Source organism: Gorilla gorilla, chromosome 12, assembly GCF_029281585.2.
Source record: "Gorilla gorilla gorilla isolate KB3781 chromosome 12, NHGRI_mGorGor1-v2.1_pri, whole genome shotgun sequence".
In the NCBI taxonomy this organism is placed as follows: domain Eukaryota; kingdom Metazoa; phylum Chordata; class Mammalia; order Primates; family Hominidae; genus Gorilla; species Gorilla gorilla.
In genome coordinates this window covers 52,994,534-53,020,657 of record NC_073236.2, presented here as the reverse complement: position 1 = coordinate 53,020,657, position 26,124 = coordinate 52,994,534, and the positions used below count along the sequence as shown (strand labels likewise).

The 26,124-nt window shown below is 43.1% G+C and overlaps 1 protein-coding gene across 2 annotated transcripts in view; it reads right to left on the bottom strand.

Annotated features, from left to right (window-relative positions):
* Nucleotides 1-6,523: 6,523 nt before the first annotated feature.
* Nucleotides 6,524-26,124, bottom strand: part of CD8B (CD8 subunit beta) — a 45,578-nt gene continuing 25,977 nt past the window's right edge. For both annotated transcript variants that reach the window (XM_019020823.4, XM_031007790.3), the window contains one exon: nucleotides 6,524-6,814. In XM_019020823.4, coding sequence (XP_018876368.2) covers nucleotides 6,682-6,814 — 133 coding nt within the window. In that variant the 3' untranslated portion in view covers nucleotides 6,524-6,681. The remainder of the gene's footprint in view (nucleotides 6,815-26,124) is intronic.

The window sequence follows — 26,124 nt, the reverse complement described above, 5'->3', positions numbered from 1 at the left end:
GGCTAATTATGGCATTTCTAGCCCAAGGCATTGGCCAGAGATATTGCGGGTAGGCCCCTTAACCTCCCAGCATCTCGCAGTATCTACCGATTAGTGCTGAGCCTCCTGTGCAATGCATCCGTCTATAGATATGGCCAGAATGGGCCGGGCTTGGTGCGCGGTGGCTCACTGCTGTAATTCCAACACTTTGGGAGGCCGAGGCGGGCGGATCAACTGAGGTCAGGAGTTCGAGACCAGCCTGGCCAACATGGCGAAATCCTGTTTCTACTTTAAAAAAACAAACAAACAAACAAACAAAAAACTAGCCGGGCGTGATGGCGCAAGCCTGTAGTCCTAGCTACTGGGGAGGCTGAGGCAGAAGAGTCGTTTGAACCCTGGAGGCGGAAGTTGCAGCGAGCGGAGATCGAGTCACTGCACTCCAGGCTGGGGGACAGAGCGAGACTCCCATCTCAAAATAAAAAAAATAATAATAATTTTTTAAAAAGAAAGAAATGGCCAGAATGTCAAAGCTTTGATGGTGGGTAGAAGTCCCCAGACTTGAGAGTCTCGTTCTCCCAACTCTCCTTCCCCGTCAGAAAGTGCGAAGGGACTGGAATGGAGATACTGAGCGGTCCTGGGTGCCGGGGCCCCGACCGGGGCTGAGCTGGTCCCCTGGTCGGGACGACTGGGCAGAGGTGCCGAGGGGCCGCGGGCGGCCCTTCGCTGGCTCATTTGCATCCGCAGCCCCTCAAGAAGGCCCTGGGCCCGCAGGGAGGAAGAGGTGAGCACCCGACAGGAAGGAGATGGGCTTGGGGGCTCGGGGCGTGCCCTGGGGCAGGTGGAGCGTCCGGCCTCTGATGTCCCGCGCAGGACACTGAGGTCGCGGTGCAGAGAAGGGTCGGCGTGAGGATCTGACAGCCTTCCCCGCGCTGGAGACGGGGAAAGGCTCGCAGAACTAAGGTGCGGGGCGGGGGTGCGGGTGCCAAGGTCCCTCTGAGGTTCGTTTGGCTTATTCACCGATTTCATTCCGTTCTTGGTTTTAGTTTACCTGGAAGGTCCTCTCCTGCGCTGGCTCTGGGGGTGCTTGGAACCAGAGCCCCTTAGTCGAAGCGTGTCCTGCTGCCAGCTACCACCAAGTCCTTAGGCCGAGCCCGTTTCTCTCCTGGTGATGTGAATCCTCGTTTTTTGTTGTTGTTGTTGTTTACTGAAGTCCCGGGCTGATTAGACACAGCAATGGAAGCTGGGGGTGGCCTGGGCCGTGCATTGAATTTGTGACTTTAGCAAGTCCCTAAATTCCTCTCTGCCTCACTTTTGCTGTCTTTTTTAGGTTAAAAATATTTTGGAGAATAGAAAACAGAAGAAAACAAAAATAATGGCTTATAGTGCCAATATGGAATTATAGTCACTCCTAACATTTTGGTATATTGTTTTGCATTTGCTTTGTTTTTATTCTATGCTTATATATTTTTAATTTTTTTCCATCACTGTCATCATATTTCCTATTCAGGTCTCCAAACTGCTTTAAAATTTTTTAATCATAAAGTTCCATAAAAATTTTATTTCAGCCAATTTCTTTTATAACACGTTCTTCATGAATCTTATCTGATATCTGCATAATATTCCACTCATACTTTGCACAATTAATTAGACATTAAGGTCGTGTGTACTTTTAAAATTATGATACAGTAATTTCTAAATAGTGTATAATTTCAATTTTTGTTTCTTAGTTATCATAACAGTTCTTAAAAGGTGATAACAAATTTTTAAGTGGATATATTTTTTCCCCCTTCCTTGGTTTATAATTTTATTGCTCTGTGGTCTGAGAATGTGGCTGTATTTACGCTTTTTGAAATTGAAGTTTTTGATTGATGGTTGATTTCGTAAATAAGTTTAGGCACAGTTTTGTATAAATGATTGGGCACAAAATTCTTTATATTAGATCAAGCTTTGTAAAATGTATTATCCATATCTGCTGTGTCTTTTTAAAATTTTTATCTACTTGATCTAATTTCTGAAAGAGCTGTAAGTTTTTCAAATGTGTTTGTGGATTTACTATTTCTTCTTTATATTTATTTATTTATTTATTTATTTATTTATTTTGAGACGGAGTCTCGCTCTGTCGCCCAGGCTGGAGTGCAGTGGCATGGTCTCGGCTCACTGCAAGCTCCGCCTCCCGGGTTCACGCCATTCTCCTGCCTCAGCCTCCTGAGTAGCTGTGGTTACTGGCGCCCACCACCACGCCCGGCTAATTTTTTGTATTTTTTAGTAGAGACGGGGTTTCACCGTGTTAGCCAGGATGGTCTGCATCTCCTGACCTCTTGATCCGCCCACCCCGGCCACCCAAGTGCTGGGATTACAGGCGTGAGCCACCGCGCCCGGCCTCTTGTTTATATTTCTAACAGTTTGTGCATTATATATTTTACAGTGATGTTATGGAGTATAAAAACCACATGGCTGTTAAACTAATAAACAAAGAAACATTTTGGCTTATATATCTTTTTGTGCATTTGAACTATTTTCTTGGTTTGAATTTTTAGAAGGAAATGGCTCTTAAAGGCAAGTTGGCCTTTTAAAGATTTGACAGATGTATACTGTTGACTGCATCAGAGTTCTTCTTTCACTAACCCCTGGTCAGCCCCAGGAATTAAAAAAAAAATTACACACACACACACACATACACACAGACACACGCATATAGTAAGTCTTCACTGTCATCCATAGGTTCTTGGAAACTGCAACTTTAAGCCAAACAACATATAATAAAACCAGTTTTTCAATCAACATTGTAACAAAACAACATTGAATGAAAAAATACTTTTTGAGGATCTGCTGTATGTTATTTTGCTTAGAATCACAGTTTCCAAGAACCTATACATGATGTTAAGTGAGGACTTAGTATGTGTGGAGTGTGTGTGTGTGTGTGTGTGTGTGTGTACATGCATCAGTGTTATTTTGGGAGAAGCAAGAAGTGGGATAATTTTTACAATCTCCTTTGATTTTTATTGCGGTTGACGGTTTTTCTGTAGATCTGTAATCACTTGAATTTTCTTTTTTGTGTGTGGATTGTCTGTTCTTGTCCTTTTGTGCTTCTGTTTTCTCACTTTTAACTGAAGGAGGTTAATGTCTTTCAGCTCTTAACACTGTAGGAATTACATTGCTATTTCTTCTACCACAAAACACCTTATTGAAAAAGAAAAACTCCGGCACACCAAACAGATGCCTCAAATTCACCCTGACTGCCCCTGCTCCCCCTGGATCTTAGCAGAAATTTCAGTGTGGCAAACAAAGCAGATAGAGTTCCTATGGGGCCTAAAGCTTATGCAATTTGGGAAACTTCTTTAACCATTTTTTTTTGAGTAGTGAGATTTTAGCATATTTTGGCTAAAATATGGGGAAAAATAATGCCCAGTGAGATTACATGATTTTCCTGGGATTGATAGATTCATGTCTCAATTTCCATCAGAGAAAGGGAGTGGGGTGGTGAGGAAGGGAAAGTAGTATGGAGAGTTAGGACCCTTTGCCTTCTTTCAGGATAAGAAAGAAAAGGAATAGCCGAGCTTGCCATACACAAGCGGCCCCATTCATTTGTAATATTCCTTCGGTATCCTTTTATTGTCTGTGAGATCCATAGTGATGATCTCTCTTTTGTTTCTGATATGAGTAATTTTTGCCTTCTCTCTTTTTTTCTTGGTTAGATTGACTAGAGGTTTACCAATTTTATTGATCTTTTCAAAGAAACAGCTTTTGTTTTATTTTCTCTATTGTTTCCTGTTTTCAGTTTCATTGATTTCTCTAATTTTTATTATTTTTATTCTTCTGCTTGCTTTAGGCTTGTATTGCTCTTCCTTCTCTTGTTTCCTAAGGTGGAATTTTAGATGGTCAATTTTAGATCTCTTTTCAAAATATGTGTATTTAATGCTATAAGTTTCCCTCGAAGTACTGCATTGCTGCATCCCATGAATTTTGAGAAGTTGCATTTTCATTTAGTTCAGAATATTTTAAAATATCTCTTGAGATGTCTTCTTTGACCCATGTGTTGTTTAGAAGCATGTTGTTTAATCTTCAAATATTTGGAGACTTTTCAGCTCTCTTTTTGTTATTAATTTCTAGTTTAATTCTTGTGGTCTGACAGCATACTTTATATGATTTCTGTTCATTTCAGTTTGTTAAAGTGTGTTTTATGGGAAAGAATGCAATCTCTTTTGGTAAATGTTCCATGTGAACTTGGAAGAATATGTATTTTGTTGTTGGATAGAGTATTCTTTAAATGTTAATTAGATCAAACTGGTTGAGAGTGCTGTTGAGGTCAATTAAATCATTACTGACTTTCTACCTGCTAGATTTATCAATTATTGAGAGAGAAGTATTGAAATATCCAACTATAATAGTGACTTTGTGTATTTTTCCTTGCATACCTATCATTTCTTCTCTCAGGTATTTTGATGCTTTGCTAATACATGTATGCATGTTAAGGATTGTTTTGTCTTCTTGGAGAATTGACCCTTTTAATATTATGTAATGTCCTTCTTTATCCCTGATAATTTTCCTTGCTATAAAGTCTGCTTTGTCTGAAATTAGCTACTCCAGCTTTCTTTTGATAGTGTTCACAAGATATATCTTTCTCTATTCCTTATAACCCATCTGAGTCTTACATTTAAGGTGGGTTTCTTGTGGACAGCATATGGTTAGGCCTTGCTTTTTTACTACTCTGACAATCTCTGTCTTTTACTTGGATATATTTAGACCATTCACATTGAAAGTGGTTATTGATATAGTTGGATTAGTATCTACTATGTTCGTAACTGTTTTCTATTTGTTACAGTTGTTTTTTGTCTCTTCTTTCCCCTGTCCCGTCCATTGTAATGACTGTTTATCAACGTTTTCCCAAAGATTGCCTGAGCTCTCAACCAGTATCATGTCTATCTCTGTGTGCAGCAAAATATACTTCCTCATACCTGTGATAATAAGGCAGGTGCGAAGGTGTTCATGCAGCACTTCCTTTAAAGTGGGAAAACCCAGTCTTCATCAATGGGGCAATAGGAATTTAAATTATGGTTCACTGACCTACAGGAATACCAGGAGGCAGTCAAACATAAGCCAATACATCTATATGTCCTGGAATATAGCAAATTCTGACATATATTGTCAAGTAAAAAAAGCTAGTTGCAGACCAATATATATATTATAACTCTTTTAGGTAAAAATCGTGTGTGTGTGTGTGTGTGTGTGTGTGTGTGTGTGAATGTCTAAATGCACAGAAAAATGTGTGTCTAAATGCAGAGAAAAATCTCTAGGTTTATACAAACTGTGTTTTTACAAACTGATGGCAGATTTGGGAAAGCAAAGAAATATTAATTATATTTTTTCTGACAAAACTTATATTCGTGTATTTGTAAGTTTTAAACACACACACACACACACACACACACGCACAACTTATTTAAGACCAGACTGGCCAACATGGTGAAACCCTGTCTCTACAAAAATACAAAATTTAGCCAGGCATGATGCCAGGCACCTGTAATCCCAGCTACTGGGGAGGCTGAGGTGGAAGAATTGCTTGAACCCGGGAAGGTGGAGGTTGCAGTGAGCCAAGATCACACCACCGCACTCCAGCCTGCGCAACAGACGAGACTCTGTCTCAAAAAAAAAAAAAGAAAGAAAGAAAGGGCTGGGCATGGTGCTCATGCCTATAATCCCAACATTTTGGGAGGCTGAGGCAGGCAGGTTGCTTGAGCCCAGGAGCTCAAGGCCAGCCTGGGCAACATAAGGAGACCCCGTGTCTACAATAAATACAAAAATTTGCCAGGTGTGGTGGTGTGCACCTGTAGTCTCAGCTACCCAGGAGGCTGAGGTGGAAGAATCGCCTGAGCCTAGGAGGTCAACGCTAGAGTGAGCCGTGATTGCACCACTGCACTCCAGCCTGGGTGACAGAGTGAGACCTTGTCTCAAAAATAAAAAATAAATTAAAAGTAGGCCGGGCCTGGGTGGTTCATGCCTGTCATTCCAGCACTTTGGGAGGCCGAGGTGGTTGAATCACCTGAGGTCAAGAGTTCGAGACCAACCTGGCCAAACATGGTGAAACCCCATCTCTACTAAAAATACAAAAATTAACCATGTGTGGTGGCATGTGCCTGTAGTCCCAGCAGGCAGAGGCAGGAGAATCACTTGAACCCAGGAGGCAGAGATTGTAGTGAGCCGAGATCAAGTCCCTGCACTCCAGCCTGGGTGACAGCGAGACTCCGTCTCAAAAATATATAAATAAATAAATAAAAATAAATTTTTAAAAATCAAAGAAGCTTAAAAATGCTTTCCTTCACAAGGAAAGAACATCTGCCTGACATAAGTAACCCTCTCTAACCTCAGCATTTGGCGGCTGTTCTGAAATGGGTGGTCCATACTCATGGTGATCTGGTGCTAGAGATGCAGGAAGCAAAGATGTTTCCCAGTACTTGCCAAGCTCAATGGTTCCCTTTTCCTGGTTTTTAGGATTTTGGGCAAATTTATTCAAGATGGATACATTTGGTTCCACAAGGGGGACACTTTGGGGTTCACAAGGATGGGGGCCACAGCTCACCAGGGCAGAACTTGAGCCCCCTATGACTTGGGGGGTTGATGGTGGCAGAGAAGTCTCTGCTGGGTGTGTGGGAGGATCCCTCTGAGCGAGGGAGGAATCTGGTAAAAGTAGTAAAGATCCACTCATCAGGACCTGTGCTTCTTGCCTATGATTTTCAGGATCCATGGGTTAAGCAGCTTCTGTGAGGTTGTAGTGTTGCTGTAGTATCCATGCAGGCATCGGGGGACAAAGATTCCTGATATACCTTCCCCTTGAGGCCTTGCAAAAAGAAAAACAAGAGAGTCTCAATACATGCACCAAGTCAAGGTGTTGGTTACTTATAAAGTAATGACTGATTTTTTTCTGGTACTCAGTCGAGTCAGATGTTGTGTCAAATTCAACACAGAAAGAGCCAGGCATATAGCACTTGATAGGCCTAGGGTTACCACAGGATCCAACCACATTTGATTCAGGATCTCAAAGCCAGAAAACTCTGTTTCTGTTTCTTGTGATTTCTTCTCAGAAAGAGGAAACCACACACAGAGAATTACCTGCTCAGTTATTCCCCAAAGTTAATATCATTTGGGAAAGCGGGTGAGGGTTTTATCCTTCCCTCTTGGGCATCACTGTCAATTTTATTGCCATGGTTAATCAAGGTGAATTTCAATAGTGTCTGACCTGCAAATTAGTTTTCTGCCATTTGGAATCAAGGATGTACGGGTCGACAGCTGCAGGAGACTTCAGAGACGTCCCCATGCTTAAAAAATTTCTCTCTGGAGAGTAGTAAGGTAGGGTGGCTATTGTCATCACAGGTTGGAAGACAAGACGGTCACAAATGTTACAGAATTTATTCTGATGGAAACTTCTCCTCCGGGGTACTTTATAATGGACATGAAGACTCAACTTCAGGAAGATGTAAGTTTTCCCCAGTTAATCTACAGATCCAGTGCATTCAAAATGCCAACCAGATTTTGCTCACAAGCTGATTATCAAATTCATATGGAAGTATAAAGGGCCAAAAATAGCTGAATAATTTTGCTGAAGGGTAAGGGGGGGACCCATTATTCCACATATCATGATTTATAAACTCTAGTAATTTAAACACAAATAGAACAATGAAAGAGAGTAGGGGGCCTAGAAAATACAGATGTGAACATGTTGGAGATGGCTGGGCACTCCCGTGGGTAAAGGATTCGATCATTAGTGCTGTGACACTGGCTTCCCATGTGGGAAAAACATAAAACTTGAACTCTATCTCAAACCATTCACAAATGTATACTCCAGATAGAATAAATATGAAAAGCAAAGTTTCAAAACTTTTTTAAAAAATGTGTTTTTAAGACAGAGACATGATAAGGCACAGAATTTCTTGGTCAAAATATAAAAGGACAAGCCATAAAAGTGTGATGTTACCATTCGAACATTTGTTTAAAGTATGCAGGGCAAAAACCAATACAAAGTTAAAGGGCAAGTCCCAAATTAGTAGAAGATATTTGCAGTGCATAAAAGCAACAGAAGATCTTTATCCATAACATATCAGACTCTCACAAAGTAATAAGTTAAAGACAGCAGAATTAAAAATGGGCAAAGTACGTGACCAAGCCAATATCCAAATAAAAACATGCCAAACATTACTTGAATCAGTGAGACGCAAATGAAAACAACCAATATCATTTTATATTCAAATTAGCAAAATGAACAAGACCAATAACATCAAGCATGAGGGAGGATATGACCAAATAACTGTGATGCAATGTTGATGGGGATGTAAATTGTTACAACTGCAGTGGAGATAATTTGGGATATCTAGTAAAAATATCTATTAAAAATGAAGATGCTCTGGCCCCAGAACTTCCACTTCCAGATTCATTGCTCAGAGAAGTTTTGATGTATAAGAGTGTTCACAGAAGCACAAACAACAGAAATTGGAAAATTGTAATAATAATTATAAACTAATATCTAATAGGGGAATGAATAAAATTGTAATACATTAATAAAATATGACACAATAAATGAACTAGATCCACAGGCATCAACACAGGTAAATCTCAAAAATATGTTGAATGAAATAAGCAAATTTTAAAAGTGCATGTACACTCTGACATTATTTATAAAAAATAAAAGCACATGCCATATATTATTCATTATTATGTCATTGTTTATAGATACTTACATAATAAGAGAATCACAAGTATAAAAAAAGCCTGGAGGCAGAACTCACAAATTTCAAGATAGGGTATGCAGTATGGAGGATGGAATAGGGGTGAAGAAGGGGTCTCAACACAAACATTTTATTGCTTGAAATAAAAGACTGAAGCAAATTTGGCAAAAGTTAAATTTGCTAAATCTGACAGATTTATTTAGCAAATCTGCTAATTTGCTAAATAAACTTGAAGCTAGTATATTACCTTCAGTAGTTTTCTTTATATTTGGCATAATTCATAATTCATGGGAGGAGGTAATTACATATTAAAAATATATATTCACTGGCTGGGTGCAGTGGCTTATGCCTGTAATCCCAGCACTTTGGGAGGCCAAGATGGGTAGATCACCTGAGTTCAGGAGTTCGAGACCAGCCTGGCCAACATGGTGAAACCCTGTTTCTACTAAAAATATAAAAATTAGCCGGGCGTGGTGGCAGGCACCGGTGGTCCCAGCTACTCAGGAGGCTGAGGCAGGAGAATTGCTTGAACTGGGAGATGGAGGTTGCTGTGAGCCGAGACTGTACCACTGCACTTCAGTCTGGGTGACAGAGCGAGACTCCATCTCAAAATAAATAAATAAAAAAAAATAAATAAATAAAGTATATATTCATAATTAACAGAGTAACTGTATGTAATGAGTACCTGCTGTGTTCCAGGCACTGTTTAAAGTACAGGCATACCTCATTTTATTGCACTTTATTTTTTTATTGTGCTGCACGGATGTTGTATTTTTAGCAAATTGAAAGTTTGTGGCAACCCTGCCTGGAGCAAATCTATCAATGCTGTTTTTCAATAGCATGTGTTGACTTTGTGCCTCTGGATCACCTTTTAATAATTCTTGCAATACCTCAAACTTTTTCATTATTATTGTGTCTGTTCTGGTGACTGTAATCAGTTATTTTTGATGTTACTATTTTAATTGTTTTAGGGCACCATGAACCATGCCCATCTATGACAGTGAACTTGATCCATAAATGTTGGGTGTGTTCTGACTGCTCCATGACCAGCCATTCTCTGTCTCCTTCTCCTTAGGCCCCCCTATGCCCTGAGCCACAAAAATATTAAAATTAGGCCAATTAATAACCCTACAATGGCTTCTAAGTGTTCAAGGGAAAGGAAGAATTGCGCATCTCTCACTTTAAATCAAAAGCTAGAAATGATTAAGTTTAGTGAGGAAGGGATGTTGAAAGTGGAGATAGGCTGAAAGCTAGGTCTCTTGTGTCAAATAATTAGCCAAGTTGAGAAGGTAGAGAAAAAGTTCTTGAAGGAAATTAAAAGTACTAATCCAGTGAGCACATGAATGATAAGAAAACGAAATAGCCTTATTGCTGATATGGAGAGAGTTTTAGTGGTCTGGGTAAATCGGAACAGCCACAAAATTCCCTTAAGCAAAAGCCTAATCCAGAGCAAAGTCCCAACTCTCTTAAATTTTATGAAAGCTGAAGTGATGAGGAAGCTGCAGAAGAAAAGTTTGAAGCTAGGAGAGGTTGGTTGATTCAAGTGGTTTAAGGGAAGATACCATCTCCTTAACATCAAAATGCAACGTGAAGAAGCAGGTGCTAATATAGAAATTAATAGGTGCTGCAGCACAGCAGGTTATCCAAAAGATCTTTCTAAGATTATTGACAAAGGTGGCTACACTAAACACCAGATTTTCAATGTAGACAAAACAGCCTTATATTGGAAGAAGATGCTACTAGGTCTTTCATAGCTAGAGAGAAGTCAATGCCTGGCTTCAAAGGACAGCCTGCCTCTCTTGTTAGGGGCTAATGCAGCTGGTGACTTTAAGTTGAAGCCAATGCTCATTTACCATTCTAAAAACCCTAGGTCCCTTAAGAATTATGCTAAGTCTACTCTACTTATACTCTATAAATGGAATAGCAAAGCCTGGATGACAGCACATCTGTTTAGAGCATGGTTTACTGAATATTTAAAGCCCACTGTTGAGACTCGCTCAGGAAAAAAGATTCCTTTCAAAATATTACTGCTCATTGAAAATGTACCTGGTCACCCAAGAGATCTGATGGAGATGTACAAGGAGATTAATATTGTTTTTCATGACTGGTAAAACAACATTGATTTTACATGGACCAAGGAGTAATTTTGACTTTCAATTCTTATTAAGAAATACATTTTGTAAGGCCAGAGCTGCCACAGATGATGATTCCTCTGATAGATCTGGGTGAAACCTTCTGGAAAGGATTCACCATTCTAGATGCAACAAAGAACATTTGTGATTCATGGGAGCAGGTATAAATACCAACATTAAGAGGAGTTTGGAAGCAGGTGATTCCAATTCTCCTGGATGAGTTGGAGGAGTTCAAGACTTCAGTGGAGGAAGTAACTGCAAGTATGGTAGAAATAGCAAGAGAACTAGAAATAGAAGTGGAGTCTGAAGACGTGGCTGAATTGTTGCAATCCCGTGATCAAACAACACATGAGGAGTTTATTCTCTCTGATGAGCAAAGAAAGTGGTTTCTTGAAATGGAATCTACTCCTGGTGAAGATGGTGTGAACATTGTTGAAATGACAACAGAAGATAGAGAATGTTACATAAACTTAGTTGAGAAAGAGGCGTCAGTATTTGAGAGGAGTGACTCCAATTTTGAATGCTGTTCTACTGTAGGTAAAATGCTATCAAACAGCATTGCATGCTACAGATAAATCTTTTGTGAAAGGAAGAGTCAATCAATGTGGCAAGATTTGTTGTTGTCCTATTTTACGAAATTGGCACAGCCACGCCAGCCTTTGGCAACCACCATTCTGATCAGTCAGCAGCCATTGACATCAAGGCAAGATGCCCTCCATCAGCAAAAAAATTATGACTCACTGAAAGCTCAGGTGATTTTAGCATGTATTTGGTAATAAATTATTTTTTGATTAAGACATGTACATTGTTTTTTTCAGACATAATGTCTTTGTACACTTAGTAGACTACCTTATAGGGTAAACATAACTTTTATGTACACTGGGAAACCACAAAATGAACGTAACTGGCTTTATTGTGATATTTGCTTTATTGTGGTGGTCTGGAACTGAACCTGAGATATCTCTGAGGTTTGCCTATACTGGAATTTCCAAGGTTAGTGAAACATCCTTTCTGCAGCCTGAGTGGTGAGATTTAGGCTAGTCTCAAAAATATAAAAAATAACTAGAATATAATGTAATAACAGTGATCATTAAGATAACAATGCTAGCAGCTACCATTGACTGAGTAGTATGTGCCATGCACTCTGCAAGCACTATTTTATTAATGCTCATGTGTGAGGTAGATATTATCATTATTCTTGTTTTATATTCAAGGTTCAGAGAGGTTAATTCACTTGCTCAGAGTCACACAGGTAGCCCAGATCTGCTATGTGCCAGCCCTAATTACTGAGCCATCCTGTCTGTCCCACCTTTTCTGACCCAACTCCCCACTTCTCCTGAACCACAGGAGGTGTAGCTGGCTTTGAATATAGGTGCTCTTTTTATATAGGTACTCTTGAAAGGATCAACTTTACTTTTTTTTTTTTTTTCAAATAATCCAATAACTTTGACTTTTTATTAGGTTACACTGGCCTTCTCCCAAGTTTTTCATCAAACTCATGAAGCCTGCTGCTCCTTCAATTCTCAAGGCGTTGGAGTGAGGCCGCCTGGGGTGAATCCTAGCTTTCGGATTTATCAAATGTGGTGTGATTTCTAAGATGCCATTGAGCCCTGCTGAAGGAGTTGCTAACATCCACCTCGTTCTGCCGTTAGGAAAGCAACAGGAAAAAGAACGCACAACTCCCAGCACAGTGCCGGCGCCTGTGAGGCACTCAGCAGGCGGGAGCTTTGTTCTTCGTTGTATTGTGGCGGGGAAGCAACATGGGGCCTTGTCCTGCGGGCACACTTGAGTTAAGATCACACTGGGGCTCCTTCAGGCCCTGGGCCGAGTTGGGGCACAGGCCGAGTTCGGGTGTTGCTGTAGCCTCAGAACCACCCAGAGTTGACTGAAGACACTCGGGGGCCTCCATAACTGAGAGCAGGCAGAGGCATTGTTTTTAACCCAGTGTGGACCCCCAAATGGAACATTTTCCTTCCCTAGGTGAACGCCTTCAGAACCCTCCGAAAATCACAGTTTCACTTTTAGCAAAGAGCCCCGCTGCAGCAGGGGAAAGCCCCCACAAACCCAGTCCTCTCCAAAGGGAATGTTCCGAGCCCCCTGCTTCCTCCACCCTTCTCTTCCCCCTGGTTAATTCCTTCGCTCCAGCTCGTTCTGCCTTCTTTCTTTCTTTGCCTTTTCGAGGCCCGCTATTCTCTGATTTTGAAGGGCTGGCGCAGGCTTGCGTACTTCTTTCAGGTTCTGTATTGTCTGTCTGCCCTGTGGCTTCTCCTTCCGCAACTCCGAGCAACTCTGTGCTTGGATTGCAGCTCCCAATAGTCCTGCCCTGACTTGCCCCAGGCACAGGGCAGAGATGAACCAGGGACTGTACCCAGGGTTTTGAGTTCCTGCCATATTTATAGCATCAACTCTCCTTTAGCTCTTGGGAAAAAGAGTTTTAAAGTGCTGCAATCTTCTAACACAAAATTATATCAGTGCTGAAAATGTGTTTTCCACTTATACCCCAGCAGGAAAAAAAAAAAAAAGATGATATCTGTTTCAGGTAAGAGTCATGATGACCTCAGAAAGCAATATCGGAAGCTATCAAAATGTTTATACCTGTATATTCAGTAGTCCATTCTGGAACATTTCTCCAGCGGATGTAATCTTAGTCTTGGCACAATAGAGTATGAACAGAGATGTTAAATGTTAAAAGCAATGGAAATGTTCAGAAATAAAGCAATATTTAAGTAAACAATGATAATGCATTCAATATAATTTTAGGCATTAACATGATGATGTTTTAGAATTACGAAACCTATGGAAAGGTTGACAAGGAAAACGCAGACAGCATGCTTGATATAAACATACATTCAGCATGATTATAGCTATGTAAAATGTAAAAAATGTTTTTAAAACATTAGAAGAAAATACACAAAGATGCATTTCCCTTGCTGTTGTTTCTAGTGGCTAATTTTTGCAATGTGTATTACTGCAGTTATATCACCTTTACAAATGGAAAGCTTAAAAATAACTCACTTCCCTTCCCAGAGAGCAATGCTCAGTGCAAAGCCACACTCCACTCCAGGGATGGCCTTCAGCACTGGACTTTTAGGGAGCCAGAGTCAAGCAGTATATGTCACTTCTTGTCTCATGTTGTTGGTGCCACTTACTCATATGTTGTCTCATCATTCTGCAGTTGTTTAATGTGTTTATATCTTTCTCTACAACCATTTTTTAAAAGTTATTTTTAAAATTGCGGCAAAACGTATGCATAACATAAAATTACCATTTTAGTCATTTCTAAGTACACACTCCACTGGCATTAAGTATATTTATATTTTTGTGCAATCATTACCACCGTGCATCCACAGAACTTTTTCATCTTCCTAAACTAAAACTCTGTACCCACTAAGCACCAACTCCCCATTCCCCCTCCCCCAGTTCCAGGTAACCGCTATGATATTTTCAGTTTCTCTGACAAATTCAGAGACACCACTCTTGGTACCTCCTACAAGTAGAATCATACTGTATTTACCTTTTTGCACAATCATTTTTTAAAACTTTAAAAAAAATTTTAATTAATTTTTTTGAGACAGTCTCACTCTGTCACCCAGGCTGGTTGGTGTTTGCAGTGGCACGATCATGGCTCACTGTAGCCTTGACCTCCTGGGCTCGAGTGATCTTCACATCTCAGACTCCCGAGTATTTGGGACTACAGGCACCCACCATGGTGTCCGGCTAATTTTTTAACTTTTTGTAGAGATGAGGTCTTACTATGTTGCCCAGGCTGGTCTCAAACTCCTAGGCCCAAGGGATCCTCCTACTTCAGCCTTTCAAAGTGCTGAGATTACAAAGCGAGCCACCAGGCTCGGCCTGCACAATCATTATAAAAAGCTCTCTGAGGATAAGGACCAAGGCCCTGATTTGTTTTCATTGTAAACATAATGTTCATTTGCTCATTGATTTGATATTGACTGTGCACCCACACATGTGCCGGGCACTGTTCGAGGCAGGGTTTAAGCAACACTCAAGAAGCACATGTGGTCTCTCAAGGGGATGGTGTAGTGGACAGAGATAACAAAGAAAAACACAGAGAAGAAAGAATGACGGAGAGTGAGAAGTGCTGTAAGGGCAGTGACAGAGACCGCCCCGGGGCCTCCTGGACAGGCTGCATGTTTGTAGGATGATGGGGAGTGGTCCTGGAGAAGACTGAGGAGGAGCCCTAGGGGGTCCAGGCAGAGAGAGGAGGGGCACAGAGCTGGAGGATGGAAGGGCCTTTGTACAGCGTGTGTGTGTGTGTGTGTGTGTGTGTGTGTGTGTGTGTATGTATGCTGGGGGACACGCAGGGAGATGGCAGGCCTCAGCACTGGGGAGAGCTGGAGTGCATTCTAGATGCAGCAGGGAGCTGGAGCAGGGACCCTCTTCTCCCTGCCTGGCCTGAGAGCAGGGAAGGAGGCCCTGGGCTGTGGCTGATTGCAGTCAACACTGAGGAACAAGTGCCAATGCTTCATGCAGGGCACAACCTCTGCCACACTTTTACCTATGTGACCTTCTGGGCCAGGTACTGTGAGGTGCTCCATTTCTCAGATAGCAAGGCTGAGGCTCAGATCAATGCTGCTTTGCACACAGCTGGAAGTGGCCAAATCAGCCCGAAATCCCCACTTTGTTCTGCATCTTTGTGCAGGGCTGGGTGGCTGTGTGTGCAGTGTCTGTTGTGCTGGACATACAACAGGAAAGCAATTGTTACCTCTAATTTTTAGGAGGCCAAAGGACAAGAAGCCACGTGCTCCAGGCCAAAGAGCAGCTAAGGGAATGAAGAGTAAATCTGTGATTGACTGAATGAGCAGATGAAAAGAGAAAAAGCCTCCCCCTGCACAAACCTGCAACCCATTCCCTTCCTGGCGTCCTGTGGGGAGGGGGCTTTTCATCAGTGCCCTGGGTCAGGGAAGAGAGAGGGAGGCCTTGTGGTGGAGGGAAGGGGAGGAGAGCTCACCATCAGAGGTGTAAAGAAGGTTCTAGTCCCTCCAGAGCACACTCAGGGATGCTTTCTTGTGCTTCTGTCCCAAGGCCTTGTCTCGACCTTGCTTACTATAAACACAGTGCTACGTCCTGCTTTTCCTTTACTTCATTGCATAAACCTTCCCTGAATCGCTTCCAGAATCTTTAGAACCACCGTTTTTAAGGTTTGAATACTTGTATACCAAGTAAATGACCACAGCTTATTGAAACTCCTCTTTATAGTCAACCACTTAGGTTGTTCTGTTGTTATTTCTAGAACACATAACTAATGCCAATAAATAATGATGATGGCACAGATTAGTATTTCCTGAGGATGGATCTCTTGCGTGGGTTCCAAAGCTCTAAGCAATTTATATAGGCCCTGGAGTTTCCTCCACAGCTCCTAAGGCAGCTCTGGCACATGAGGAGGCTGGGAAAAGAGCAGGGGTGATGGGTGCATCTGCCTTGGTAAGTGAACTTGTTGGTTCTGTCCCACGCAGCTTGGGTGTCGGTGTGGGGGGTGTGCTGCTGGGGTTGGAGAGGGGCCGCCCTACATAACGTCCCCACATAAAAGGGGCAGGTGTGCAGGTGGTCCCAGGGATGGCGGCAGCTCTGTCTGACTCCCCCCTACTGGGGGGCTATGGGGGCTGTGGGAGTGGAGGGTGAGGATCACCCTCCTCCAGGATCCCCCAACCCCTCCTTGGCCATTCCCTTTGACTTCCTTGGGAAAGAGTCCAGGCTTCAGAGGATTCTTTGCCCATTTCAATCTGACCCCATTTGAATCCCCAACGGTCGCAGTAAACCCCAGGCACACAAAGACAGAGGCTTGTGGCTGGCTTGCGGTTGCTGTGATCACGCTGGAATCAGACAACGGCTGCCCTGGCAGGCAGCACCCAGGCACCTCTCAGGTGGGAAAAGACTGAGCCAGGTGAATGTCCCAGAGCTCCAGCCAGCTCAGGCTCCTATGGGTGATAACTGCACTAGACACCTCTCCGAAGAAGCCAACAGAAACTGCATGCAGCGGCAACATGAGCAAAGATAAGTGTTGGGACCCGTTCTTCGCTGCCACCTCCAAGTCTGAACAGCAGGCTCTAAGGGGGGCATGGGAGCCCCTCAGAAAGGGCCACTGCCCGTGCCTCACCTCCTGCCCGCCACTCCACTCTATTGCCCTACCTGACTGTAACAGGCTGCATGCTCAACATGGTGTCAGCTGCCCCAAAGAGCACCAGGAGGAGACAGGGGTGCCATTCGGACATGAACAGGAGCTCCTACCTGAATGTGCAGACCTCCGCCACTGGAGCTCTCGGGGGAGAACATCCATGACAGCCTCCCTGAGCCTTGAAACATTTGCAGACCAAGCAGGCTCAGGTGCCCGTGTTTGCAGGCGGTTTTTTTAGAACGTATCATTTGTCTTATATTGATGTACCCTTCAAAGCCCGGGAGGAAGTGTGGTCTTGTGGGGAGCTCTGTGCAGGCAACATGAGAGTCTGTATTGTCTTCCTAGCTCTGCCCCGGTTGTCAGAGGAGTCCATCTGGGCCACAGGGGTGAGGAGCCGTCACCCCTGCCTTTTGTTTAGCCAGTGACACCTCCCCAGTTGTGTGGCGGGTGATGCAGCAATAATGCCCACGAGCTCCTCTCAACAATCAAAACAAAACAGAGAGCCACTCTAAAACAGTGGCTTTCTTGCAAATGGAATATGCTGAGAATCTGTGACATGTGCAGGTCAGTAAGTGAGAAGGAAACAGGAACCACCAATCGATTCTGACAATGTAGAAAGCAGTGGAGCTTTGGGGCCAGGAGAACAAAAGACCTATGGGAGAGGGGGTGACCCAGGAAGGGTGGCCGTGGACTTGGGTGCATCACCTGAGCCCTGTCACTTGGAAAGAACCCTAACGACCATCTTAATCCTGCCTGCATAGATACCTTACTGTGCCGCTGCTGGGTGTGAAGCGTGGCTACTAAAAATGTTCACTTCATTTTTAAAAAGTAGAACAGGTTCAAGGTTATTCCTGTAGAAGACAGCGTCGCTCTCACCCAAGTGCATTGTGGGAGGCTTCCTTAGCAGGATCGAAAGGGGTGGAATTACAGTGGGCACTGGAATTGTCTGTGGTTCACACGTGTAGACATGACTGTGAATTTCTTTCTTTCTTTTTTTTTTTGTGATGGGGTCTCACTCTGTCACCCAGGCTGGAATGCAATGGCACGATCTCGGCTCACTGCAACCTCTGCCTCTCGGGTTCAAGCGATTCTCCTGCTTCAGTCTCCTGAGTAGCTGGGATTATAGGCACCCACCACCACACCCAGCAATTTTTGTATTTTTAGTAGAGACAGGGTTTCACCATGATGGCCAGGCTGGTCTCCAACTCCTGACCTCAGGTGATCCACCCACCTCGGCCTCCCAGAGTGTGAGGATTACAGGCATGAGCCACCGTGCCTGGCTGACTGTGGATTTTGTGGCAGCAAAGAGTTCATCTTGGTTCATCAGCTAAGACTGTGGTCCAGTGTAAGCCACTGAGTAGACTTGTTTTTGAGTGATTCTTGGAAGCTTGCAAGGACTTCTTTCGAGTAAAAAAAAAAAACTTCTGGTAGAGTTAAACATGAATTGGCTTGCCCTGAGAGTTCGGGTTTTATGTCACGAGAGGTAGTTAAATGTGGGTTGGGGGCCTGGTGTGGTGGCTAATGCCTGTAATCCCAACACATTGGTAGACTGAGGTGGGTGGATTGCTTGAGCCCAGATTGAGACCAGCCTGGCCAACATGGTGAAACCCCATCTCCACAAAAGTTCAAAAAATTAGCCAGGCATGGTGGCATGTGCCTGTGGTCCCAGCTACTCGGGAGCTAAGTGGGAAGATCACTGGAGCCCAGGAGGCAGAGGGTGCAGTGAGCCGAGAGGGCACCACTGCACTCCAGCCTGGGTCACAGAGAAAGACCCTATCTCAAAAAAAAAAAAAAAAAAAAAAAGTGGGGTAGACAAATATGGGGCAGGGTTGCTGTAAAGGGTGTTCACGTTTTATTTTGGAAGCTGAATAAGGTAGACTTTAAATTCTTTTTGCAACATAGAGATCTACAGCTCTGGACTAATGGATCAGATTTTGCTAGTTGCAAAGATTTTGAATTTTAACTGCAGTTTGCTGCTGTTTCACCCACAACAAAAGTAGAGGAAGAACTCATAGCTTATATGCAGTGATCATGAACTCTGGGGCTTTATAGATGAGACTAGGAAAACTTGTGCAGGACCTGAAGTTGAACTGCCTTGGCTCTTGTTCCCATGTGCTGGGGGATGGGGCAAGGACATCTCACCAGGTATCAGTGGGTGGTATACACTATTGGAGTAAAGTCCTAACCTTATAATGTTGCTTTCCTGCCTGGTGACTTGACTGAGTTTAGGCTTAGTGACCTGCTTATAAAATGGCAAGAGTATGTACGTGCATAAGCGGTTAACTGACATAATGCAGGTAAATGGAACAGTACCAAATGCTTAATAACAAATGCTTAATAAATGAAGATGGTGGCTGGCAAGTGGGGGTGAATGTCAATAAACAACATGTAAAGATATGGATCATCTGGTCACTTTAAACTTTTAGTGAGATCAAATGTGGGCAAAACTTCTCTAAAAATAACTAGAATTGTGTGTGTGTGTGTGTGTGTGTGTGTCTGGACCCACAGAGAATTTTTAATGTAGATATATAAAGTAGATAATCTCATTTATATTTTGGAAAATTTTAATTTTTAAAAATTTTTGTTATTTGATGATGATGATTTGTTTCCCCTTCAGAGGAGGTTTTCCAGCTCTAGGAGATGCTGCTGACAATCTCACTTCTGAAGTTAAGGGGCCTTTTGAGTGGCTCTGGCCACTGAGAAGTGAAACCCTGGGAGCAGCTAGAGACGGCCAGCCTGTGATATTCACAGCCAATGTGTTAAGTGTGAAGTTCTGTGCAAGTAGGTTTTAAATAGGTACAGCCTAAAATACATAATTTTCTTATTATCAAAATCATGTGCCTTTTTAAGGAAAAATCTAAGAAACAGAGAAAAGCAAAGAGAAGAGGAAAATATTGATATGGGCCTACCTCCAAAGATGCAACCAGCAACCTCTACTTTATTATCTCCTGGATTCCTTTACTCTCTTAAAAATGGGGTCCTACTCTAGTTGCTGTAATAACTCTTCATCATTTTTTAAAAACAGTAGTTTGTTTCTTGTCATTATATCTTCTCCATATATACATACACACTCTTTTTTTTTTTTTTTCCAAAATGGAGATTGCATTGTTGTTTTGTCTGGCTGTCAGTGTAATACACAGATGGAAGTACTGCACATGCATAAACAAGACGATAAAGATCACTTGTAATCTGCCCCGCACCAACCCCTGTCACATTTGGAGTTACCATTTTGGCATATGCTCTTTACTTTTTTTTTTTTTTTTTTTTTTTTTTTTGAGACGGAGTCTTGCTGTTGCCCAGGCTGGAGTGCAGTGGCGTGATCTTAGCTCACTGCAACCTCCGCCTCCTGGGTTTAAGCGATTTCCCCTGCCTCAGCCTCAGCCTCAGCCTCCTGAGTAGCTGGGACTACAGGTGCATGCCACCATGCTCGGCTAATTTTTTGTATTTTAGTAGAGACAGGGTTTCACCACATTGGCAAGAATGGTCTTGATCTCCTGACCTCGTGATCTGCCTGCCTCGGCCTCTCAAAGTGCTGGAATTACAGGCGTGAGCCACCGCGCCTGGCTGGCATATGATCTTTCTGAATATTTTGTTTACTGTGGATTCCTAATTAGGGAAAAAGGAGTCAGGCTGCGGGGAGTCAGGCGGGTGGGAGCAAGGGAAAATAAAAAGACAAAGCAGATAAGCAACAAGTCTGCCTTTCTTTATGGTCCAGGACACACAGCCCTCCTGAGCAAGTAACTCTCACCAGACACGTGCAAGTTAGCTCACTGCAACCTTGGCGTTATTAATACTACACAAAGCCCTCTTCAACAGATGGCATAAACACTACCCTGTAAAATCGCCAGCAAGCCTTTGTCTCCGTGCAGTCAGTTTCTCTCTGCTGCCTGCCTATTGTCCCTCTGGCAATGTATTTTCTAATAAATCTTCTGCCTTCTTTTACCTGCGACTGTTTCGGTAAATCTTTTACCTCCACACCACCGGCTGTCATTCCCCCATGACATTTAACACATGTTTCTTACACACAGATAATTTCTCTCCTCTTCTGCTGAGGGCTGGGTTCATAGAATATCTAATGTTTGATAATCTGCTTTTTAAATTTAATAATGCATTGTGAACATCTTTCCACTTATTAAACATTCTTGCACAGCATTATTTTAATGTCATTTATTACCTTGCATGGATGTATTCTCATTTATTTCACTGGTAGATATGTAGTTTTTAGCATGTTTTTCTTTTTTTTGAGACAAGGTCTCGCTCTGTCACCTAGGCTGGAGTGCAGTGGTACGATCCTGGCACACTGCAGCCTCAGCCTCCTGGGCTCAAGTGATCCTCCCACCTCAGCTTCCTAAAGTGCTGGGATTACAGGCATGAGCCACAGGGCCCAGCCAGTTTTTAGCATGTTTTCAATATGCTTACAATACTCTGATGCATGTCTTTGCCACTAATAATTCTTGTGGGGCCAGGCATGGTGGCTCACACCTGTAATCACAGCACTTTGGCGAGTCAGTTGAGGCCAGCAGTTCGAGACCAGCATAGCCAACATGGCGAAACCCTATCTCTACTAAAAATACAAAATTTAGCCAGGTGTGGTAGCATATGCCTGTAATCCCAGCTACTCGGGAGGCTGAGGCATGAGAATTGCTTGAACCTGGGAGGCGGAAGTTGCAGCGAGCCAAGATCGTGCCACTGCACTCCAGCCTAGGGGACAGAGTGAGACTCTGTCTCAAAAAAAAAAATTATTATTATTATTGTGCATAACCAATAATATCATGAATATTTTCATGATATATTCATAGAAGTGAAATTGCTGGTTCAAAAAAAATACACAAATTTGAGGCTGTAGACATGTATTGCCAAATTGCCCCTCAGAATGGTGGGACCAGCCTGGACTCCCAGCAGTGGATTATGAATGGGCCCGTTTATCAGCACTCTTATCTATCTGAAATGCTCTATTATGGTACAATCTGGTAAAATCCATTTAAAAAATGCATTCCTTTTGTTTATTATTTTAATAATTCCAATTTATATTAGAAACCAGTTTGCATTTAATTTTATTAGATTTTGTTATTAATTAAATTACTAAATTTCTGGTTTCTGTCCTTTTAAGAAACGTTATTTATTTAAATCATTTAGAATTTCTTTTGGTGTCAGATATGAAGGGCTAAAACTCCATTTTTTCCAAATATTTAACCAATTGTCTCGGCACTCTTTATTATAATCTATTATTTTTGTTTGTTTGTTTTTGAGACGGAGTCTTGCTCTGTTGTCCAGGCTGGAGTGCAGTGGTGCGATCTCGGCTCACTGCAACCTCCACCTCTTGGGTTCAAGAGATTCTCCTGCCTCAGACTTCCAAGTCGCTGGGATTACAGGCACCTGCCATCATGCCCGGCTAATTTTTGTGTTTTTGTAGAAACGGGTTTCACCATATTGGCCAGGCTGGTCTTGAACTCCTGACCTCAGGTTATCTGCCTGCCTCGACCTCCCGAAGTGCTAGGATTACAGGCATGAGCCACCATGCCCGGCTTCTATAATCTATTCTTTCCCCATGTATGTGACTGCTACATTTGTCATGTAATCCACATGTTCAAATGGAGTCTATTCATGCATCACTTCAATGATTGAAATCAGCAATTTAAAATTGATCAGTAAATATCTAGCAGCTGATAATCCCATGAGAAGAGAGAAACTTTTGCCTTTGAGAAAGAAAATGTTTTCCTTCTGATTCTAAAAGAATAGGTGAGTTGCATTCCTCTATCTCTGCAATTTTTCCCTCTGCTGGGACCCACAGATGCGGAAAATGAGACATCTGATGAGGCAGCAGAAACCCAGAAGCCAGAACACCGCTAACCAGTAATGAAGCTGTGGGATCACTGAAGCTCCCCTGCCCCAGGGAGACACGGGTGGTTAAAGTAGAAACTGAAGATCAGCCTCAGAGACTCCCAGACTGAGGAGTCAGCCTAATTTTCTGATAAGAAATTAAAGACTAGGGGCTGGGGGAGTGAGAGAAGTATTATTCTCAAACTTTTAGGAAAAAAACCAAAATGAAACAAAACAGTGAAAAGAATGATCAGGAAGTCAGTAACTTCATTGTGCCTGTGCTTACAATGCCATCTTTTTAACTGTAGGAATTGGCCATTGTAATAACAAATGCCACTGCTGTAAGGAAGGTATAAGTGAGTGGGAAAGGGTCTTAATTGTGCTGTCTCATCTGACGAGCTTGAGTGTTCACACCACGCAGCCACAGCCAGAGCAGCACACTCTATCTGGGGTGGTGAATTGTAATTTTAGGCAAATATCAGAGGAGAAAATAAATTACCTTGAGTGATTATAAAACTAAAAATAGTAAGAGAAGGATAGGTGCAGTGGCTCACACCTGTAATCCTAGCACTTTGGGAGGCTGAGGAGGGTGGATCACCTGAGGTTAGGAGTTCAAGACCAGCCTGGCCAACATGGTGAAACCTCGTCTCTACTAAAAATACAAAATTAGCCAGGCATGGTGGTGTGTGCCTGTAATCCCAGCTACTCAGGAGGCTGAGGCGGGAGAATCGCATGAACCCGGGAGGCAGAGGCTTCAGTGAGCCAAGATCATGCCACTGCACTCCAGCCTGGGTGACAGAGTGAGACTCGATCTCAAAAAATTAAAAAAAAAAAGAGATATCATATCAAATAAGAGGAAGGGCACGGTCACATGAGGTTTTTATGCAGCACCAAATAACCTGCTCGAGTGGGGAATAAATGCCGACACTTCAGGTTGTGAGCCACTATGATACCCACTTTTCCTGCCCCCACCCTCCCTTCTGTTGTTGGTTTGCCCCCCAATTTACTGCTCCCTGTGTGGGTTGAGCTTTGTAAGCTGCCCCAAATCCTTTTTGGGAATTAGGCAATGCAAGGATAAATAAAAACATTGATTCTTAGGAGCTTTTCAATGTATTATAAAATTGAATTTTAACAGCAAGGTTAATAAAAATAAAAAGAGGAATACTTTTGTTTTGATCTCTTGTTATTTAAATGAAATTTATCCCTTTTCCAGGGGAAAGTTTTTGTTTTGACACTCATGGTCAGCACTGGCCTCCTCTCCTCTCCTCCCCTCCCCTCTCCTCCCCTCCCCTCCTCTCCTCTCCCCTCCCCTCTTCTCTCCTCTCCTCTTCTCTCTCTCTTTCCCCTCCACCCTTCCTCTTGCTGCAGCCTCCTCACAGGGTCATAGGCACAGGAACACAGCTACAGACATGAAGATGCTTTCCTGTGTTACAAAAAAGGATAGTTTAAATACTTCCCTGCATCCTGCTTTTCCTCCTTAATAGTACACTCTGGCAGTGTTGCCAAGTTAATCTATCTTTTTTTTTTTTTTTTTTTTGAGATGGAGTCTCACTCTGTTGCCCAGGCTGGAGTGCAGTGGTGTGATCTTGGCTCACTGCAACCTCTGCCTCCTAGGTTCAAGTGATTCTCTGCCTCAGCCTCCTGAGTAGCTGGGATTACATGCCCGGCTAATTTTTGTATTTTTAGTAGAGACAGAATTTTGCTATGTTGGCCAGGCTGGTCTCAAGCTCCTGACCTCAGGTGATGGCCCACCTTGGCCTCCCGAAGTGCTGAAATTACAGGTGTGAGGCACCGCACCCGGCCCTCTCCTCTCCTCTCCTCTCCTCCCCTCCCCTCCCCTCCGCTGTCCTCCCCTCCCCTCCCCTCCGCTCTCCTCCCCTCCCCTCTCTCTCCCTCCCTTTCTCTCTCACCCTTTCCCCTCCGCCCATTTCTCCCTCTTTTTCCCTCCCTCCCTCCCTCCCTCCCTCCCTTCCTTCCTTCCTTCCTTCCTTCCTTCCTTCCTTCCTTCCTTCCTTCCTTCCTTTTCTTGGGGGGCAGTGGGGACAGAGCCTTGCTCTGTTGCCCTGGCTGGAGTGCAGTGGCTTGCTGTAACCTCAAACTTCTGGACTAAAGTGACCCTCTTGCCTCAGCCTTCCAAGTAGCAGGGACTATAGGCATCCACCACCATGCCTGGCTAATTTTTGTATTTTTAATAGAGATGGGGTTTCACCATCTTGGCCGGGCTGGTCGCAAACTCCTGACCTTGTGATCCGCCCACCTCAGCCTCCCAGAGTGCTGGGGTTACAGGGGTGAGCCACCGTGCCTGGCCAAATCATTCTTTTTAAGTCATTCTTTTGATGGCTACACGATATTTTTGGGTATAGATAGACAGCAACTTATTAAATGATTCCCTATTGATTAACTTGGGGTTGTTTCCCATTTTTATTTTGCCCAAACAATATGGATAGAATCATCTTTGTATATTTATTCTGATGCAATGATGCTTCTACTTTCCCGGGGACCTATTCCCAGGAGTGCTGAGTGACAGTCCCTAATTCATATTAAACACTACTAGATGGTGCCCACCTGTTTTCCACAAAGCTGTAGCACTCGCTTATTCCAGCATCAGCAACACCTGTGTGCCCTTGGCCACAAGCTTTCCAGCAGTGAGCAGCATCACTGTTTGACATTTTCACTCACTCAGTGACATTTGTATGCAAATGACAGATTATTATTTTTCTGGAAAATGTATGCTTAACCATGCCAGGGTCATAACTCGTGCTATGAAAAAGATTTTGGTGTAGAGGTCATGGCAGAAGAAATGAGAACGTGTGAATCAGCTTTCTTCTCTTACACACACACACACACACACACACAAAAGTCTTAACTGAGCTTGGATATTAAAAGCAGTGTGGGGGAGAGGGTGGGGAGGTTTGGAGTTACCATCAGGAGCGTCTGACCAGGCTCAAACGTGGGATAGCTGTCCATTGAACAGCCCTGTATGTCACAATGACTAGGAAAAATTTATAAGACAGACGTTCCAGGCCGGGCACAGTGGCTCATGCCTGAAATCTCAGCACTTTGGGAGGCTGAGGCAGGAGGATCATGAGGTCAGGAGTTCGAGACCAGCCTGACCAACATGGTGAAACCCCGTCTCTACTAAAAAATACAAAAATTAGCTGGGCATGATGGCTTGCACCTGTAATCCCAGCTACTTGGGAGGCTGAGGCAGGAGAATCGCTTGAACACGGGAGGCGGAGGTTGCAGTGAGCCGAGATCGTGCCACTGCACTCCAGCCTGGGCAACAGAGCAAAACTCTGTCTCAAAAAAAAAAAAAAAAAAAAAAAGACAAGCATTCCCC